The 21,835-nt window shown below is 37.2% G+C and overlaps 2 protein-coding genes across 2 annotated transcripts in view; both read left to right on the top strand.

The window, feature by feature from the left end:
- Positions 1-2,035: 2,035 nt before the first annotated feature.
- Positions 2,036-21,719, top strand: LOC134852052 (testis-specific gene 10 protein-like). Its single transcript, XM_063868332.1, has 5 exons — positions 2,036-2,314; positions 5,468-5,670; positions 5,855-5,959; positions 13,931-13,999; positions 21,388-21,719. The coding sequence occupies exons 1-5, from the start codon at positions 2,036-2,038 to the stop codon at positions 21,404-21,406; spliced, it is 675 nt and encodes a 224-aa protein (XP_063724402.1). The 3' UTR covers positions 21,407-21,719.
- Positions 15,111-21,835, top strand: part of LOC134851795 (ribonuclease Z, mitochondrial-like) — a 99,035-nt gene continuing 92,310 nt past the window's right edge. The window contains exon 1 of the mRNA XM_063868027.1: positions 15,111-15,122. The gene's annotated coding sequence lies outside the window, so the exon portion shown is untranslated. The remainder of the gene's footprint in view (positions 15,123-21,835) is intronic.

Genomic DNA, 21,835 nt, shown 5'->3' with positions numbered 1-21,835 from the left:
ATGCCTCTATTTGGACAACCGTTTAGTAATCCCAGCATGCCTAAGATCGACTATGCTGAACAGACTACACGAAGCCCACCCCGGCCAGTTCGCAATGAAAAGCCTGGCAACGCAATACATCTGGTGGCCGAAAATTTACCGTGAAATCCAAGTCCACGGCGAAAATTGTATAGAGTGCGTGAAAGCAGGTAAAAATTTGAAACCTCTTATAAAACACAATACCCTAGGGGAACTCCCAATGGTCGAAGAACCAAACCAAGAAATGGAATTAGATTTCGCTGGTCCGTTACCTTTAGTATGGGGAACAAAAAAATACATATTGGTGTGTGTAGACAGATTTTCAAAATTCCCATCAGCTCAAATAACATCCAGTACATCGGCAAAATCTATTATAAACTTCCTTAGTAAATACATTGCTTTACACGGGATACCTAGAACAATTAGAACAGATCAAGGATCTGGTTTCATCTCCAAGGAAGTTAGAGAATTCTGCCACGATCACAACATAAAGGTGATATTTAGCCCAGTGGGTGATCATAGAGCTACGGGATTAGTGGAACGCCTAATCAGGACCATTAAGGAACGACTCCTGGTTATGGCACAAGAACGTCCAAAACCTTCACTAGAATCTGCACTCCTGAAAATAATAAAATGCTTAAGAACAGTAACTCAACAGTCGCTTAACTGCTCTCCTTTCGAAGCACATTTCGGTAGATCCCCAAACACTATCTGGCATAATTTGGTCAAATCACCCTCTTCGAATAACCTTGATTGGAATAAAACTTTGTTATGTATAGATAAAGGCAAAAAACTAATGAGCCGAGAGCGAAGACATGACTGGGATGCCCCTGACGACATAGAAGATGGAGATGTCGATGAAAATTCATCATCCTCGGAGGATATCTCAAATGCCGTGAGATATGTACCAACAAGTGCTGGATCCCCAGTAAAAGTCCTCTCCCGGTCAGAAAAAAGAGATGCCTTGGGCATAAAGGACTCAATTCTGAACAACCCGTCGGGTAAGACCATTGTTTATCGAAAAATCCAAGATAGAAGGAAAAATGAACCATACTATAGAGTACTTAAGGACGAAATCGTAAAGGAATCAGATCACACTGTGACTCTAAAAAATGGTAAAATAATACGTAAATCTGATTTAGCCATTAAAAGACAGTGCACCCAGAAGAAACCAAGTCCGAGAAAACGAGACCAATTAGTTAGATTTTATGCGACTAAAGGATTGAGGAAAACTGCAAAACCTCCAAGAAATATCGGATTTAAAAGCTCAAAAACTACCCAAAAGAAACGAAATCTTCAGTGGAAATTTGAAGAGCTTGACATTGCGAGACGAAACGCGGCCATGAACAGTTCTAGGGAAACTCTTCTTAGAGAAGAAGAAGAACAGAGAAAGAGACTGAGAACACCGATTGGCCTCGAGAGCGACCAAGAACCAAGCCCGTCGGGCAAACCCGAACTTCTTAAAAGTTACCTAAATGAACCCGGAGTGACGATCGAACCACATGAAGAGATGTCAGACGATAATGCTAGTGACTTAATTACACTAAGAGACCTCAAGGAGAAAACACTACTCGAAACTACGAAACGAGACGAACACCTAATGTCCGACCGAACAGATCCTAAGCTAGAAACATCAGACCACGCCGACCAGAAGGTCGAGTTAGATGAGATTCCTTTGATCGACTTGGATTCCGGTGACAATGAAAGAGACTTTCAAGCGACCCCACAGTTGATTCTCTTGGACACTAGGGAGGAGGGCGATGAAGCGATCCAAGAAATGCCGGTACTTCCAGAGAATCCCGGAGGAGAGTTCCCTAAACCTACTGGAGAACAAACCACCATGGCGGAGACGGGACCCAAACAAACACATTCTGACCGTACTACGAAGACACAGAAATTGTCCGGTACTGCTAAAAGGAAAGCGTCATCTCCAATGAAATCACCACCCTAGAAAAAACTGTCAGAAATTTTTACACGTCAGAACACCAGACCTATGCGAACTAGGCAGCCTCCCAAGATGCTAGGCGAGAGAGTATTTACCAGTGTAGTCGACCTAACTGAGGAAGATCGTGATGCCCTAGAATTCGGTTCACCTAGTTTAGTCTCAGTATGTTCAACGTTGGAAGCAACTACGGTAGAAATGGAAAGCCATCATGTCGACCTAGTAGACCTGACAACATTAACACCACCTTCATCTTCACGGCCTACTATAGTTCACTTGCGAGAAGAAAACGATGCGTACCCAAGTGACCCAAAGCCCTTAAAAACAGACGATCAAAAGAGTCCTGACAAGAAGGTCAAATTTAGCCCTGATGTCTGCTCCACGCGATTTAACCCATCGGGCCTATCTTACGAAATTTCAACTTCCACACTTGTCCCCATCGTACCTGACCCAGACTGGCTGAACACCTCCTCTATCAGTTCGGCGATAGAACTCCTTGGACGGCCAATGACGCTGGAGGAGTTAAGGAGATGGACAATAAATAAAGCAGCAAATCGGGAATCTAATTAGACGTAGGAACTCCAAAACAGATGTTATCAAAAACATTCTTGATCTACCAAAACTCCATTGTAAAACTTTTAGCACTTGTATGTCCTGTTTATTGTTGAATGCTACTAACATTCCATGACCCTAGAGTCATACAAACCTCCAGTGCTGTTATTTTAAGCCATAGTGATGATTGGTAACATTTATACCCTTGCTTTTGCCATAGAATTCAGCCCGAATCTCGTTATAGTTCTGTTAACCCATGGGGCGCTACCACCGGATAACCATTAGATTTATCCATTTTGGCTCTACCCAGTTATTTCGCTTATTCTAAGGATAACTCCCTGCATACCTTATGACTCTATTCACCCTGGTGCTATTTCAGTTTCTTGCTTGCCTATAGTCACCAGTCTACAGTTATTTCTTCCGACGAATACATATTATTCGATCTAAGGTGCTTTGTTTTGGAATTTTGTTTTTGTTTGTTGAACATGCCGTCCGGCCCGTCGGGCCCGATCACCGGTCTTCCCCGTACTGTACACCCACCCTTTCGACCTGATAACCGTGTAATTGTACTTAGTATATAATACGCCTCTTGGGCCCTTTATCAAATCTGTGTTCTTACGAATCTAGATCCACTCTCGGGGGTCCTAGACAATGCGCCTACTGATTCATTCATCTTAGTGCTTAATCATTTTTGTTTTGTTCCCTTCTGGTGAGGCGAAAGGGATAGATTATAGATAAAATTTCGCGGGGAATGTAAAAGTATTATGGTTTGTTTATTTAACCTCTGATCTTAACTTACCATCGACCTTTAAGTTGTTAATTTATATACCTGCCAAAAGCGCAACGGCTTTTGGTAGACTCTGAATTGGACACTATCTTTTATGATACGTAACAAATCAATCGCAACCAATTCAATCTTTTAAACCTCTCTTAACTTAGATAGAGTCCCCGTCTTTTATTTAGTCTTAAATAAAAGCCTACAATTTTAGTAGGAATCTTAATCATCCACAGTCTTAATCTATTCTTAGTTTAAGTCACTCTTTTACAACACGAGTGGTATCCTAATTTTTTAACAATGTGTGAAATCTTGATTTTTTCTTGAGAATAAAATTTCGGTCACAAACGTTTAACCTTTTGGAGCAGGATTTGTTTTTTTTTAAAAGCAAACCTTGCAATTTTAGCGTAATTTGAATCCCTTCTGCTGAAATTATTTTAGTTAAATTAGGATAATCATAAAAACAAAATTTAGATCGTTTATTTAAATCTTGATTATTTTTGGTAAAGTTATGCGGGTTTGAAGATTGTCACTTTGCCAATTTGAGACAATTAATGCGCGACATATTTCGCGCTATTAACGCGTAAGCGAGGATTTAATTAGTCTTAGAAATCTTTCCAAGTTGATTAAAAGAATTTTATTTGCTTTAATTGATTTGTTAAAAGGAGCAAAATTTATGCTATTGTACTTTATATGGCGTGTGGGGGGATGATTTTCAAAAAAAAATCAAATTTTAGGAAAAATTTTTTTTCATATTGTTCTATAACATTTATTTTTTTTCATGTTATTAGTGTCCCATAAGCGTTAAAAGGCAGTCGGAATATTCAAGGTTTCGCCCTGATACAAGCAGTCTTGTTATGATACGATATCAAAATTCAACCTCAAAACTAAAGTAAACTTTATAATATTGTAACTTTAATGTAATTTTTTTCCAAACTTGGAAGAAATTGAAAAAATATTTTTTTCAACAAAAATTAATTTGCCAAGTAACCATCAGCTATCTGTTTTTGTTCCGACTTTCGATACAAAAGTGACGAAATATTTGTGCTCTGGTTGGGTTTTTTTTTTCTTCAGACAAATTTCGACTTTTTAACTAGCCATTTTTGACAGAATTTTTTTTTATATCATTCAAAATGTATTGTTGTCCTGAGCTTAAATTTGAGAAGAGATTTCACCTGTGATCATTTTTCTTGTAAAGTTGTGGGGTTTAAAGATTGGTATTTTGGCCAATTTGGGACAATTAACGCGCGATATATTTCGCGCTATTAAAGCGTAAGCGTAGATTTAATTCGTCTTAGAAATCGTTCCAAATTGATTGAAGGAAGCTTATTTGCCATAATTGATTTTTTCCTGGAAGTGAAATTTATCACTTTGTACTTTACACGGCGTTTGGAGAGATGATTTTTACAAAATATCTCAAAAATTTCTACCAAATTTTTTCAATTTATTTTCTTTTTTTTACATTTAATTTTTTCATGTTATTACTGCTTCATAGACCTGAAAAGGCAGTCGGAACATTCAGGGCTTCGCCCTGATACGAGCAGTCTATTTGTATTTGGAAATTGTTGTTTGCTTTTATTGGTCTACCATTTCAAGCGTGTGACTTTTTTTGTTTTAAGATTGGTTCCGTATTAAAAATGCTTTGATGATCGATTATGTTTTGCGAGCTCTAACGCAATATTTGGACTTCAGCCGACTGAGTTGCAATGCGGAATGAGTTGAGAATGATCTTAACTGCCAAATTTAGCATTGATCTGTCTTTCTCCTATTTTACCACTTGAATTTTGAATTACAGATTTCCCGCTTTTCATTTGCAGCAAATAATTTTTTAAAAACGTTTTCGCAATCAAAAAAAACATAGGTAACGGATATTATTGAATAAAATTCAATTTTTTGGAAAAAAATCACAAAAAAAATAAATATTTCTTTTTTCCAACTGGCTGTTGCTTAGGTTTTAAGAAGATTTTAAAGTTGTTTTGTACTTAATAACTTGTGTAACTTGCGATATAAATTTAATGGCAAGTTTTTTCTGGTGGAGGTTTTAACCTTTTGAAACGCAGAGCCTCTCACTCAATTTTCATTCACATTTTTGAGCCTTTTCAACTGTGAATCCTATACAAACTGCTTAGTATATAAGCTACTTATAATTTTTCCCCAAGAATCTAATATATATTTTTTAGCTGAGCAACACTCTTGAGGACCAGAAGCAAGAGATCGATCTGCTCAGGCGACAGATGGAGTCTGAGAAGACGACCATCCGGAACCTTGAGGACTTACTGACTGCCAACAAGGAGTCCGAGTTCGCACTGGGTCTCGCAGTCCAGGAGAAGGAAGGAGAGATCCAGCTGTTCAAGGAGCGATTGGCACTATCCGAGAGCAAATGGTGAGTCTTTAGAGGGGGAGGGGGGTTCTTGGCTATGACAGATTCTTTTGGTACCATGTTTGGACCTTCGTCTTTTAATGAGAGCTGTCTATGTAAATTAAAGCCTCCGCAACCCCAAAGCCCTTCCATCGAGTTGGTCAAGTTTTAGTTCTAAAACTAAACGAGAAGTTGTTTGTGTTTGCAGTTGTTCGCAGCAGCGGGAGATCCAGAGTCTGCGCACAAGAGCGGGCACGAGTGAGGCGGAACTGGAGAGGAGTCGCAAACAACTCACTAGCGAGAGATTCGAAAAGTGAGTAGTCATCCCATTCTGCCATCTTTAATTCAAGAAGAAGGTTTTGGATAATCACAAAAATTCAGTTTCTGAAAAATCCAGATGATGCTGGACGAAAAAATAAGGCATAAAAAGACAAAAAGCAACATTTGCAAAAAATGTGTGTAAAAGTATTATGGTTTGTTTATTTAACCTCTGATCTTAACTTACCATCGACCTTTAAGTTGTTAATTTATATACCTGCCAAAAGCGCAACGGCTTTTGGTAGACTCTGAATTGGACACTATCTTTTATGATACGTAACAAATCAATCGCAACCAATTCAATCTTTTAAACCTCTCTTAACTTAGATAGAATCCCCGTCTTTTATTTAGTCTTAAATAAAAGCCTACAATTTTAGTAGGAATCTTAATCATCCACAGTCTTAATCTATTCTTAGTTTAAGTCACTCTTTTACAACACGAGTGGTATCCTAATTTTTTAACATGGCGCAGTCGAATGAATCAAACCTACGCGGACTAGAGTTTTTTTGGAACAACTCATCATACGAAAATCAACATGACTGGGAAAGGTGGGCGGAAAAATTCCAACTGACAATTATTGCGAAAGACTCCGTAGACATCGAAGATGTAATTAACCCACCGATAAGAGATGAACTAATCTACCCTATGGCAGAACCACTGGACCCATCCGAGGATCAGACCCGTCGGGCCGAAAAAGAGGAACGTCATAGAGTAGCAGTACAAAATTACAACGAAGAATTAAAAAGGAGAAGGGCGGAAGATAACGCAAAATTTAACGGACTTCAAATAGGAGATATTGACAAGAAGCTCAAATCACAGCTATACCTAGCACTCGGGAAAGAAGGACAGAAATGCTTTTCTCATAAAAATCCTGGAAAAAAAATTCTGGATATTAATTTCGCAGAATTTTGGGAACTATTAAAAACGACTTTCACGATCACTACAAACCTAACATACGAAAGATTTAAATTTTTTGGCCGAAGACAGAAAGAACATGAGTCCTTAGAAAAATTCCATGAAATTCTTTCAGAACTAGCAAAAAATTGTAAACTGGGGGAACTCGAGTCAGAACTAGTAAGAGACATTTTCATAACCAACATGAGAAATGTCGAGATCCAAAAGAAACTATGCATTGAATACTTGACCCCAGAAAACGTACTATCTTACGTATTAGTTCACGAAAAAGGTACTAAAATTCATCAACAGTATCTAAAATTTCCAACTTACAACCCAGGACCAAGATCACAATACGTGAAGAACGAACCAACATTAAACATAGTCGAAAATAACAAGTGCCGTAATTGCGGTCAGCAATTCAAAAAAGGACACCTATCCACATGCCCGGCTAGAGATAGAAACTGCAATACGTGCGGACAGAAAGGACATTTTGCTAAACACTGTAGGAGTTCAGCAAAAACTCAAACTAACATCCGCGATCAGAATCGGGTACCCCAAGAAAACGAAAATATCCGGGCCAACCCGCAGGACTTCTTAGTTCTATCCATCGACACAGATAACCAAATAAATGCCGTAGAAGACAAAATAGAGCGCGGAGTGAGAACAGTATTCAATCACGAAGGATTAGAATTGAAAAAGACACTAAAAGTAGCTCTGGGAAAATTCAACCCCTACTATACCGAGATCCAAATTGACTCTGCAAGCCCAGTTTCCTTCATGAAAAAAGACCTACTACACGAACTGAAGATACGAGACAGATTTGTAAAGCTAGAACCTGTGGACGAGATAACAAAGAAAGCATACCAGGGTTTCGGGAGTACGATCAATATTATTGGAAAAGTTCGAGTGAAAATCCAATCGAAAGGATGGGAGGCTGATGATCAAAAACTTTTTATCACAGAAGGGGCTGAAAGAAATCTACTAGGAAATGACATCCTACCGAATTTGGGTATTGTAGTATTTCAAAAACAACCTCCACCCAACGGGTCAAAGTCACGGGAAAACCAGAAAGTACCACCCATCGGGACAAATGTCAATCAAATAAAATTCGCATCCGACATCCAACAGGATCAAAACCAAGAGACACCATCCCAACGTGAGTTTAAATTATACATATCAAAGCACTTTCCAGACCTTATAAAAAGAACTGGTAGATCAAAAAACTACGTAGTTAATACTTATTTTAACGAGCCGATAAAACCGATACAGGTGAAAGGGAAACGTATCCCAATCCATCTTCTCCCCAAAGTCAAACTATGCATCGACCAATTATTAAGTGACGGACACATTGAAAAACTATCTAGATGCTCTGAAGATTGTTTTATTTCCCCTATCGTGATTACAGCAAAAAGGGATGGATCAATAAAACTAGCGTTGAACTCAAAACTACTAAACAAACAAATATTTCGCAATAGATATCAAATGCCGAATCTATTCGAACTAATTGACAACGTTGCAGTCACTATTAGCGGCCACGATCAAAGAAACATCTGGTTTTCGTCGATAGATCTAAAATACGCCTACAGCCAAATTCCGCTTTCGAAAAAGGCAAGTAATCAGTGTAATTTTAACATTGTGGGGGGAGAAGTAAAGGGTTCATACCGTTTTAAAACCGGATTCTATGGACTAGGCGATATGCCCAATGAATTTCAACGTATAATGGACCGTTTGACGGAAAAACTACCAAATACTCATTGTTATCTTGACGACATCCTAATCGCCACCGTAGGTAGCGAGGAAGAACATAAAAAGCTAGTCATTAATGTGTTAAAAACGCTAGATGACGAGGGACTAGCCATAAAATGGGAAAAATGCACAATTTTAACTCATAACATAGAATGGTTGGGATTTAGAATCGACGCAAAAGGGACGACACCATTAATACATAAATCTGACGCAATCAGAAACCTAAAAGAACCAAACTGTATTAAAGACATCAGATCCTTAATGGGATCGATTAACCAATTTAATAAGTTCATACCAAACCTAGCGTCCTTATCAACACCCTTCAGAGAACTTATGCAAACGAATAAACCATTTAAGTGGTCCACAGTACATACGGAAGCGTTTGAAAAAATCAAGAACGAAATTTGTAATACGGTGACGAACCACCATTTCGATGTAAAACTGAACACTCGGGTGAAATGCGATGCCTCACATTTAGGATTAAGCGCGTCAATCGAACAAGACCATTGGGGAAATTGGAAGACCGTAGCGTTCGCTAGCAGATTTTTGAATATCGCCGAATTAAAATACAGCACTAACGAACTCGAATTACTGGGATTAGTCTGGGCACTAGATCATTTCAAAAATTATCTACTGGGTAAACAATTCTCAATTTTAACAGATCACAAAGCCTTAATAGGAGCACTGAAAGACGATAAATACACTAAAACGGCCCAATCACGCCTCACCCGTTGGGCGGATAAACTATTACCGTTCGACTTTACCGTAGAACATTTACCCGGTAAAGATATGGGATTTGTCGATTATATATCCCGACACCCATCGGGTGAACCCGTACCAGTTTCTCTGGATGACGAGAAGTTTGTTATCGCTTCAGTAAACCAGATTAGTACACTCTTAGGCTTTGATCACCTTATGCCAAAAAATTCGTGGGCGCAAATAAGAAATAAATTCTCTCAACATTTCTTAGCACATGACGTCACTTCTTGCAATGCGATTGGCCAGTCAACAGATCATATGACCAGTCAAGAAATAGAACGTGAGAAACGAATTGCTAATGCCGCTGAAACTTTCCAAGCGATATCTAACCATTCCAACATTTCAGTGTGTCAAAATTCTCACTCGCGTACAGAACTGTGTGACTCATCTTGCAAAACTAACGACTTTTTTACGAATTTTAAAATCCTGAAAGAAATGGCAGAACAAATTGAATTTAACCAACAAAAAGAATTTACTACTAAAAAAAACACGGACGTTTTAACACCAAATACTAGTAACCCGTCGGACAAACCCGAGAATAGATCACCTAGCAAAAAGAAAACAGTTAACTTATTCCCCTTCTCTTGGCCGGAAATATTTGACTCTAAATTTATGTCCCTCTTATCGAAACAAGATCTAATTCTGAAAAAGATAATCAAGGCAATCGAGGAAGACCGAAAACAGGATATCCTACAACTGGGAAACTATTATAAGTCATATTTGAATAACTTACATGTCAGTGGAGGATGCCTCTATTTGGACAACCGTTTAGTAATCCCAGCATGCCTAAGATCGACTATGCTGAACAGACTACACGAAGCCCACCCCGGCCAGTTCGCAATGAAAAGCCTGGCAACGCAATACATCTGGTGGCCGAAAATTTACCGTGAAATCCAAGTCCACGGCGAAAATTGTATAGAGTGCGTGAAAGCAGGTAAAAATTTGAAACCTCTTATAAAACACAATACCCTAGGGGAACTCCCAATGGTCGAAGAACCAAACCAAGAAATGGAATTAGATTTCGCTGGTCCGTTACCTTTAGTATGGGGAACAAAAAAATACATATTGGTGTGTGTAGACAGATTTTCAAAATTCCCATCAGCTCAAATAACATCCAGTACATCGGCAAAATCTATTATAAACTTCCTTAGTAAATACATTGCTTTACACGGGATACCTAGAACAATTAGAACAGATCAAGGATCTGGTTTCATCTCCAAGGAAGTTAGAGAATTCTGCCACGATCACAACATAAAGGTGATATTTAGCCCAGTGGGTGATCATAGAGCTACGGGATTAGTGGAACGCCTAATCAGGACCATTAAGGAACGACTCCTGGTTATGGCACAAGAACGTCCAAAACCTTCACTAGAATCTGCACTCCTGAAATTAATAAAATGCTTAAGAACAGTAACTCAACAGTCGCTTAACTGCTCTCCTTTCGAAGCACATTTCGGTAGATCCCCAAACACTATCTGGCATAATTTGGTCAAATCACCCTCTTCGAATAACCTTGATTGGAATAAAACTTTGTTATGTATAGATAAAGGCAAAAAACTAATGAGCCGAGAGCGAAGACATGACTGGGATGCCCCTGACGACATAGAAGATGGAGATGTCGATGAAAATTCATCATCCTCGGAGGATATCTCAAATGCCGTGAGATATGTACCAACAAGTGCTGGATCCCCAGTAAAAGTCCTCTCCCGGTCAGAAAAAAGAGATGCCTTGGGCATAAAGGACTCAATTCTGAACAACCCGTCGGGTAAGACCATTGTTTATCGAAAAATCCAAGATAGAAGGAAAAATGAACCATACTATAGAGTACTTAAGGACGAAATCGTAAAGGAATCAGATCACACTGTGACTCTAAAAAATGGTAAAATAATACGTAAATCTGATTTAGCCATTAAAAGACAGTGCACCCAGAAGAAACCAAGTCCGAGAAAACGAGACCAATTAGTTAGATTTTATGCGACTAAAGGATTGAGGAAAACTGCAAAACCTCCAAGAAATATCGGATTTAAAAGCTCAAAAACTACCCAAAAGAAACGAAATCTTCAGTGGAAATTTGAAGAGCTTGACATTGCGAGACGAAACGCGGCCATGAACAGTTCTAGGGAAACTCTTCTTAGAGAAGAAGAAGAACAGAGAAAGAGACTGAGAACACCGATTGGCCTCGAGAGCGACCAAGAACCAAGCCCGTCGGGCAAACCCGAACTTCTTAAAAGTTACCTAAATGAACCCGGAGTGACGATCGAACCACATGAAGAGATGTCAGACGATAATGCTAGTGACTTAATTACACTAAGAGACCTCAAGGAGAAAACACTACTCGAAACTACGAAACGAGACGAACACCTAATGTCCGACCGAACAGATCCTAAGCTAGAAACATCAGACCACGCCGACCAGAAGGTCGAGTTAGATGAGATTCCTTTGATCGACTTGGATTCCGGTGACAATGAAAGAGACTTTCAAGCGACCCCACAGTTGATTCTCTTGGACACTAGGGAGGAGGGCGATGAAGCGATCCAAGAAATGCCGGTACTTCCAGAGAATCCCGGAGGAGAGTTCCCTAAACCTACTGGAGAACAAACCACCATGGCGGAGACGGGACCCAAACAAACACATTCTGACCGTACTACGAAGACACAGAAATTGTCCGGTACTGCTAAAAGGAAAGCGTCATCTCCAATGAAATCACCACCCTAGAAAAAACTGTCAGAAATTTTTACACGTCAGAACACCAGACCTATGCGAACTAGGCAGCCTCCCAAGATGCTAGGCGAGAGAGTATTTACCAGTGTAGTCGACCTAACTGAGGAAGATCGTGATGCCCTAGAATTCGGTTCACCTAGTTTAGTCTCAGTATGTTCAACGTTGGAAGCAACTACGGTAGAAATGGAAAGCCATCATGTCGACCTAGTAGACCTGACAACATTAACACCACCTTCATCTTCACGGCCTACTATAGTTCACTTGCGAGAAGAAAACGATGCGTACCCAAGTGACCCAAAGCCCTTAAAAACAGACGATCAAAAGAGTCCTGACAAGAAGGTCAAATTTAGCCCTGATGTCTGCTCCACGCGATTTAACCCATCGGGCCTATCTTACGAAATTTCAACTTCCACACTTGTCCCCATCGTACCTGACCCAGACTGGCTGAACACCTCCTCTATCAGTTCGGCGATAGAACTCCTTGGACGGCCAATGACGCTGGAGGAGTTAAGGAGATGGACAATAAATAAAGCAGCAAATCGGGAATCTAATTAGACGTAGGAACTCCAAAACAGATGTTATCAAAAACATTCTTGATCTACCAAAACTCCATTGTAAAACTTTTAGCACTTGTATGTCCTGTTTATTGTTGAATGCTACTAACATTCCATGACCCTAGAGTCATACAAACCTCCAGTGCTGTTATTTTAAGCCATAGTGATGATTGGTAACATTTATACCCTTGCTTTTGCCATAGAATTCAGCCCGAATCTCGTTATAGTTCTGTTAACCCATGGGGCGCTACCACCGGATAACCATTAGATTTATCCATTTTGGCTCTACCCAGTTATTTCGCTTATTCTAAGGATAACTCCCTGCATACCTTATGACTCTATTCACCCTGGTGCTATTTCAGTTTCTTGCTTGCCTATAGTCACCAGTCTACAGTTATTTCTTCCGACGAATACATATTATTCGATCTAAGGTGCTTTGTTTTGGAATTTTGTTTTTGTTTGTTGAACATGCCGTCCGGCCCGTCGGGCCCGATCACCGGTCTTCCCCGTACTGTACACCCACCCTTTCGACCTGATAACCGTGTAATTGTACTTAGTATATAATACGCCTCTTGGGCCCTTTATCAAATCTGTGTTCTTACGAATCTAGATCCACTCTCGGGGGTCCTAGACAATGCGCCTACTGATTCATTCATCTTAGTGCTTAATCATTTTTGTTTTGTTCCCTTCTGGTGAGGCGAAAGGGATAGATTATAGATAAAATTTCGCGGGGAATGTAAAAGTATTATGGTTTGTTTATTTAACCTCTGATCTTAACTTACCATCGACCTTTAAGTTGTTAATTTATATACCTGCCAAAAGCGCAACGGCTTTTGGTAGACTCTGAATTGGACACTATCTTTTATGATACGTAACAAATCAATCGCAACCAATTCAATCTTTTAAACCTCTCTTAACTTAGATAGAGTCCCCGTCTTTTATTTAGTCTTAAATAAAAGCCTACAATTTTAGTAGGAATCTTAATCATCCACAGTCTTAATCTATTCTTAGTTTAAGTCACTCTTTTACAACACGAGTGGTATCCTAATTTTTTAACAATGTGTGAAATCTTGATTTTTTCTTGAGAATAAAATTTCGGTCACAAACGTTTAACCTTTTGGAGCAGGATTTGTTTTTTTTTAAAAGCAAACCTTGCAATTTTAGCGTAATTTGAATCCCTTCTGCTGAAATTATTTTAGTTAAATTAGGATAATCATAAAAACAAAATTTAGATCGTTTTCCTCGAAAATAATTGAGGAATTTTGATAAAATTTGAGTTTTGGTTGCAGAGAGCGAGCGGAAGCTGAAGTGAAGAGACTCAGACAGAATGCCAACGCCAGATATGCCAGTCCGACCAGGTACAGATTATTCTATTTGAAACATCAAACCACCCCCCCCCCCTCGCCGCGCCTTCCTCGAACAGCATATGTCTGTTCTGGAGGGGGGGGGGGCATCGGGAATCTGCTGTTTCCACGTCTTCCTTAATCATGATCAACTTTTGCATGGATGCATGTGATTAAGCATATAGTAAGGTAGTATCTCAAGACATCAATTTGTGGCTGACCGAATTTATAACTTTTCTAAAGGGCATTTCGAAAATGCCGACGCCGACGGTGCATGTTTTATGAGCATGTTGGCACATGCTCATAATAATAAAATCTACATTTTTGAGGTCTCAACCTTTTTGAGAAAAACATGGTTTTTAATCTATTGGTTAAAGAGTTTACGGATGATTTTGATCTAATAAAACTGTTGAAATACCTGCTGCAGATTTCAATTAAATGGCCAACTAGATTAGTTTGACCGCTACTCCCATATCCGATTTCTGAATTTAAATTATCTACAAGGTTGAACTAACTCATTTCAATATCTTGCAGATCGATTATTATGAAGTAATTCAATTTAACGAGTTTTAAAGTGATTAAAAAGACTAGGTGCTTTGACTGTATTCAAATTCTGGGCGATTTGAATGCAATTTACATAAAATTAATCAAAATGTATTTTAAGAATATTATAATGTTAATCCCTAAATATTCTGTCTGATTAGTAATTTTTCACCGCTTTATCTTGCAATATTCGCCACCCTCGAGGGCAACTTTAACTTATCCGATTTTCATGCAACTTGACTGCTTATGTGCTTAGAAATCAAGTGGGGGGTTTGCAATTATAAACTACATCATTCATTTGGGGATGAGTTCTGCCTTGGATTCTTACACTCAATTCAGATGAAAGTTCGAACACCTATCAAACTTAAGCCAGTTGTTACTCTGGATCCAGTCATTAAGAAAAAAAGTTCAGAGGAAATTTCCCATGCCAAAAAAGATAAGCACAGTAAATTGAAAATAGCCATTAATTAAGTGGACATCAGCTGCTATTTTTGTTGATTGTCTCGTGAATTAACGGTTTTATAAATAGTGATAAATGGTTAAAGCCGTTGATTGGGGCGACTTAATTTCCGACCAAAATATTAACTTATTAAATTTCAACATTATACAATTTCTAAAATTTATGCATAGTTTCATCAATGGTCAAAATTGAGAACATAGTGGTCTGAATTTTCCAGCTTTAAACTGAGTTAAACTGACCATACTCTATTTTGATGACAGTTTTTGGCTTAATTCTACTGAAATTTCCACATTAGTATAATTATATTCATCTCTGCTTCAGCAGTTTATTTCCTAATTTAATAGCTTTTTACTAAATAATTGACAAAAAACTAAGAAAGTTAAACGGTTTTTTGATAAAATTTTGTTTTTGTTTCCGATGATTTTTCCAATTTTTCTTTCTTGAACATTGAGGTCAGAACATTCTAAAATATTTCCACAACAACTGGCTATCTTTGTCCATTATAGATTAATTAATTAGCTCTGAGAATACTTCTCTCTTCGCTTTAAAAACGAATGTTTCAGCCAAAAAAAACTGATTCTACAGAAAAAAGTTTTTCAGGCCAAAGGTAAAAGGGCAGATAATTTAATGGAGAGAATACTCACTGCATAACTAATCCTAGTAGCCATTTTCAAAAAATAGACATTAAATATTCCAAGACCTTTTTTATACCAAAAAACTGAATTTCATTTCATCAAAAGGAAATTTTTAAGTTAAAAGTCAAATACAAAAAAAACACTATCAAATACTGAATGTCCCTTTTTTCGAAAAAACTGATGGAGTAACTTTTGCTCGGGTGGTGTAACTTGTTTTTTTTTTCACTAAACTATTTTCAATTTTTTAATTTGACATTTTTTTCATCAAAACTATTGATACAATGGGCTCAAAATTATAAAAACATGTAATATGATATTATTTTTTAAAAGCTATTCGTCAAATCGGCCAGTTTGAGATAATAACGCGCAATATATATTTCTTGCTGATGAAGCGTAAGCACTGAAACCATTCCAAAACGAATTGAAAGAAAGCAATTTGTCCTCAATAACCTTCTACCAGACTATTACATAAAGTTCGTTTTGTACTATTTAGCGTGTGTTCGGACAAAAGGAAAAACACAACAACAGAAATTTGTCATATCTTTTAATATTTTATCAATTCGTTATTCATCAATTTTTTGTTTACCTTTCAACAGCAATCGGAATATTCAGTTTCTCGCGATGATAAGGCTAGTTTTGGTCTTGTTTGCTTGGAATCGGGTTGAGTCGTTTTGTGTTTTTGAATTAGCGTTTGCCAAAGTTAAAGGCAGTTTCAGGTGTTTTTTGTATTGAATGCAATTGAAGTCACCCAAACTCATATGGGGTGTTATGATCGCGTTCAGACAATTCGGCCAAAGACAATTCAGCCGATTTAAAATTTACAAAATTCAGCCAAAAGTATGCAGACAATTCAGCCAGAGACAATTCAGCCAATAATAGTAACCGCCGCAGTCGCGCCAACGTGTTGCGATCTTGCCAACAGAGGGTAGGGCTCTATACGGAATTTAGAGCCGGTTATCGCCGCAAAGCGGCGGCGCGCGCGTCGCGCGCCAACCGGCGACCTTTAACCAAGAAATAGCTCCAATTCCAATTTTTCTTTCAAATCTAGCACTTTATAAAACTGGTTGAATAGTCTCAGGCTGAATTGTCTGTATATTTTTGGCTGAATTGTCTGAATTTCAAATTGGCTGAATTGTTTTTGGCCAAAATATCTGCGCAAAATGTTTCTACTTGAAGCACAGTTGCACAAATTCGATGCTTCTGCGTGTATTCTTTTCTTTTTTTTGACTCCAGATTCGGCAATTTAATTAAAAATGGCTTAAATTAACCGGTTAAATTAAATCAGCACTGTACAAAATTGCTCTAAATTGAATTGAAGCAATCTATCTGGTCTTTCATTTTTCAACAATTTGGATGGACTTTGTAAAAAGCTCCTTTTGATCTTATTTTTTTAATTAATTTACTCGGTATTTTTAGCGTAATTTTGATTAAATAAACCCTTTTTTAGACAACGAAACCTTTAAGGGGCAAAATTCAGGTTGTTTGGGGGTAAAAAGGGGTTTGAAGTGCCTTCAAATGATAAACTAAGCTTAATTAGAGTTTACCGAATTGGCACCAAAACGTCTGTTCAACTTTGCCGAACTTGATATACCTTTTTGTCTGAAATTTTTTAAACATTTCTCAAAGTCCAACTTATGCACGAAATTCTAATCCGGAAAACTAATTCTTTAATCAATTTTGACTTATAACTGTCTTTGTCAAGGTATTAGTTAAGGAATTTTCTAAATGTTTTTAGGGCCGTAGTTCCAAATGTCAATTTCAAAATAGCAAAAATTTGAATAAAAAATTTTCTTGCTTACACAGAAAAGAAAGATCAAAGAAAGGTAAAAAAACATTGGTGAAAATGATATTTTTTGGCTATCAAGCAAATCATATACTCTCATATAATAGATATTTGGAGGCTCTACGAATCTGTTTTTGGTACGAGGCTCTTTTTGATATAAACCTTTTATCAATCGACTTGCTAGTTTAAGCGTGATTCTTGAATCGCTAAAAGAAACCAAAATGACCCCCTTTTGTGGTAAAGTGATGGTTTACAAATTTTTAAAATAAATTGCAACATAATATTTCTGAGCAACTTTAACTTCATTCATTTTTTGTTTCATCTCAACCCAATTTGAGAAAAACGCATTAAAAAAGTTTCAATTTTATTCGTTTTGTCTGGTTACTTTAAATTAATACTGTAAACATACATGTTGGACAAAATTGGCGCGATAAACGCAATTGACATGTTTCAAACTAAGAATTGAAATTCAGGTTCCGCAGCAGAATAAAAATAGTGCCTCTTAATCCAGTTTTTTTTTTAAAAAAAACCAAACTGTTTTTATTTGTAATTTTGAAAAAATCAAAATTGGAGTTAGTTAGGATTTTTGAACTGATAATTTTTTTAAAGAAAAAATCCGTCATTGTTTGGTCTGTTTCAGTTTTTTGGCCTTTTTTGAACTGTATGTGGGGTATATTTTACTGAGCATTTTTAAACAGCAACTTGCGAAAATCTATGAATCTATGTTTTCCTGTTTTAAAAAACTAGTGGCTAAAACAAGCAGCGTTAGCGCAACGTAAAAACTGTATATAGGTTGATAAATTTAATATTTTTGAGCAGGATTTTTCTCTGCTTGAAGATGTTTTGAAAATTGGAAAAAATGCGCATAAAAACACCGGATCGAGTTAACTATTCCGCCCCCCCCCCCCAATATTGCAATATTGCAATAGGGGGAAGGGGGAAATAGTTAACAAGGTACAAAATTCGTATATGCTTAACTGTTCAATTCTTTTTTATAGTGGGGGGGGGGCGGAAGATGATTCGTTACAAGATACCATAGGGGGGATAGTGAACAAGATCCAAAAAACCGAATCTAATTATTCCAAAGCGTCATAAATTCAGAAAAATCAAAAGAAATCCAAGTTTCAATTAAAAGGTGTGGTGTACTTTATCTTTCAAGACATCATATATAGCCTGCCATATTTTGTCAGAAATTGATAATTCGATTAAAAAAAAGCTTAGCAATTTTAGAAAATTTTGACTTTTGCTCGAATTAGCATGAAGAAATTGCAGCGAACAATTTAACCGCTTTTCTCAGAGTTGGGTCAATAAAAACTATTAAAAATTACTCATTGAATAATTTGCACCAAGTTTACATCCTCCTTGGTCCTTTCCTTCTTTCATTTTTACTTGATCCAATGCTTTCGATTAAGAATAACAGAAATTTACGGTGTTTTTGTATCGATGTTGTTTTTACCCTTGTAGATCTACCGAATGGAAACTCTGTTACGATTGCGAGCTGTTTTATACTTCATGTAAGTCTTCATGTCGCAAAAATCACTAATCATTCATTTGATCACGTCGCAAAATAAAAGAAGACAAACATGTGAACTGTTAAGTTATTTTTTCGTTGATATTACCATCCTGCTAGAGAATTTGGCGACATTTTCGGTGTCTCAAAGAACTGCAATTACTTAAATATTTACTTGCCGCACAATTCTTGAACATTTTGAACATATTACAAAAACTAAATTACAACTTTTAATGATTTTTCGATAAATATAGTAATATTAAAAATATTTTAAAAAATAAGCCTCATCTCAAGTTTTTCTCATCTTAAGCCAATTTTTCATGCTTTTCGATAATCAGCTCAACTTGATTTGTAATTTTAAAAAAATAGAAAAAACTAGATCTCTTTAAATATTCTCCCTTCTTTGGCGCCTAGAAACGAAATGAAATTGGAAATGATAGAACCCTATAATGAAATAATTTAACAGTTCGGCAAATGCGAATTTGGAATTTGGTTTGTGCCTAGGGGGGCGTTCAACAGAGCCGAAAATGAAAAAGTGTTCAACAGTGACCAGATTGATGATTTTCGGCACTGTTGAACTATAATTTATTTTCGGCACTCTTGTTCTTCGGCACTGTTCAACGCCCCTCTAAGGGCAGCACAACAGTGCCGAAGTACTACAGTGCCGAAAACAATTTTATTGTTCAACAGTGCCAAAAATCATCAATTTTCGGCACTGTTGAACACTTTTTCTTTTTCGGCACTGTTGTACTTCGGCACAGTTGTACTGCCCCGTGCCTAGTAGCGAACCACCTTGCCCCAATTGCAAAAGGGGAAATAGTTCAAGATATCCCAAAGTTTTTTAAACAAATTGGTCTGTTGTGTTAGTGTTGGGCGATAGAGCCGAGTTTAAAAAGAAGCACCCGAAACACAGTCCACCCTGCCCAGACTCGACTGGGGCGGCAACGGGGGGCAAAGAAACCAACAGGTGAAGCAAAAAAATCATATCTGTAGTAGTAGAGTAGTATTTTTTGTTATGGAAACTGAAAAAGAAGTTTTTACCTGTACTATCTTTTTATCTGGATTCATATCATCTTAGTTAAATCAATTCAAAATTAAATATAAAGCGAGTTTAAAAGGATTTGGTCGCCGGAGTCAAGATATTCATTAAACTCCGGTCAATGAATAGTTTTTCTCTTTGACTGGTATTTTAGAATCCATGCTAAATCTAAAAAAAAATAATTTGCAAACTTTTAAACTGATAATTCAGTTTTCTTGGAAATCATTGAAGATCTTGAAAAATCTTAAAGAAGTATTCAAGAGTTTTGAAGATCAATTCAAAATTTTAAGAAATTTTGTCAGCCTTACAAAATTCTGAGCCAAACTTTTATATTTTTGGGTCAAATGAATATATTTTAAAAGTAAGAACAACGGTTCAAGGACCTCCGCTCTCTTCGATTAAACCCTCAGGAGAATCTTCAAGATCTTGGCAAGGAATTCGAGAGGTCGGTCAACCACCAAACACCTTTCTAACTCCGAGTTTGTCCTTTTCCTTTTTAAAAATTTCACAAAAAAAGTTGACTACTGAATCAGTTTCCAGCTTAAATCTTCGCTTTAAGACGCCTGATTCGCCGTAAAACCAAAATTTTTACCTTTTAAGAATCTAACGTCTAACAGGGTAAGAAAATTAATTTATACGGCGAATCAGGCATCTTTAAGCGAAGATTTAAGCTGCAATCTGATTCACTTGTCAACTTTTTTTTTGTGAAATTTTTCAACATTACAAGGGCAAAATAATCGGAATTTTCCGATAATTAAAAAAGAAATTCTTGTTTTTTTTGTAACTTAATCGGAGATACAAGCCCTACTAAGAATTTTTTTCTTTCAATTTCTGAAAATATTCTAAGTAAAAAAAACACAAAATAGCAATAGAGCTATCTATGATAGAGCAATAAAAAGGGTCAATTAATTACATATTTAATTCTCGGTTTTCATGGTGTAAGATGCACCTTGGCAAATAAGTAAAATCACAGCCCCTCCCCCGGCCCATCCCAGCCCAGAACATACTCACCCGGAGACAGAGACGGGGTCGGGGACGGGTTATCAACGAATACGACGATTTGTGACCGCTTTTTCAGGACGCGAAAGCAATTACATTTTTAAATGAACTTCGAATTAGCGCCGTCGCCGTTAGATTGAGGTAATTTTAGCTAATTTAATTCTCAAGTAACTCGGCAGTCACGTCTTAATTTACGTGAGGGCCAAATTGTTATTAAACATAATTTTCCGGAAGCTTAGAGGACGATATTTTGACCTGGGATTTCTTTATAAAAGGTTAGGTAGGTTTGTGTAACACTTATAAACTTATTCACATGCCCTTTTTCATGTCTGGTTCGTGTCAATTTAGTGTCATTTTAGTGCTAACCAACATCAACATGTCAAAATAATCTTTAATCTGACAAGCCTTGACTAAATTTCAATTTTTGGTTTCAGGAAATCTCGTGAACAATGACGTAAAAAACAGGATTCCAAAACGTCTCACTAAAAAAACGGCCTCCAAAATGAATGCTGAATAAGATGACCTTAATTTCAACCAATTCCTGATGAACTGCGTGTGAACAAATAAGAAAGAACAGAACAGTTTTTAATTTTGAAATGAAAAGAAAGTATTTGGATCAAAATCCAAACTCCTTGTAATAATCTGTCCATTCTGTAAATAAAACAAACCAAAATCAAAGATGTCCTTAGAATTGTAAATTTGTCTAATAATACAATTATTATCTTTTATTGTTTTTCTGATTAACAATTCAATTTTCCTCAATCTCTGTTTCGTCTTTGTCGATTATTAAATCAAGGATCATCAAATAGCACCTCACTTCACAAAAAAGTGCAAATGCTCCATGAGTAGTGAATTTTCTCTTTTACCAGGAGGGGGGGCTGG

Source organism: Symsagittifera roscoffensis, chromosome 7, assembly GCF_963678635.1.
Source record: "Symsagittifera roscoffensis chromosome 7, txSymRosc1.1, whole genome shotgun sequence".
Lineage (NCBI taxonomy): Eukaryota > Metazoa > Xenacoelomorpha > Acoela > Convolutidae > Symsagittifera > Symsagittifera roscoffensis.
Note: the sequence above shows the minus strand (reverse complement) of the source record. Positions and strands in the feature narration are given on the sequence as shown.

Coding starts and splice junctions, on each gene's coding strand:
- LOC134852052 (XM_063868332.1), top strand. CDS start 2,036: ATGCTAGGCGAGAGAGTATTTACCAGTGTAGTCGACCTAACTGAGGAA. Junction 2,315..5,467: donor AAAAGAGTCCTGACAAGAAG/GTCAAATTTAGC, acceptor TATATTTTTTAG/CTGAGCAACACTCTTGAGGA. Junction 5,671..5,854: donor GCACTATCCGAGAGCAAATG/GTGAGTCTTTAG, acceptor TTGTGTTTGCAG/TTGTTCGCAGCAGCGGGAGA.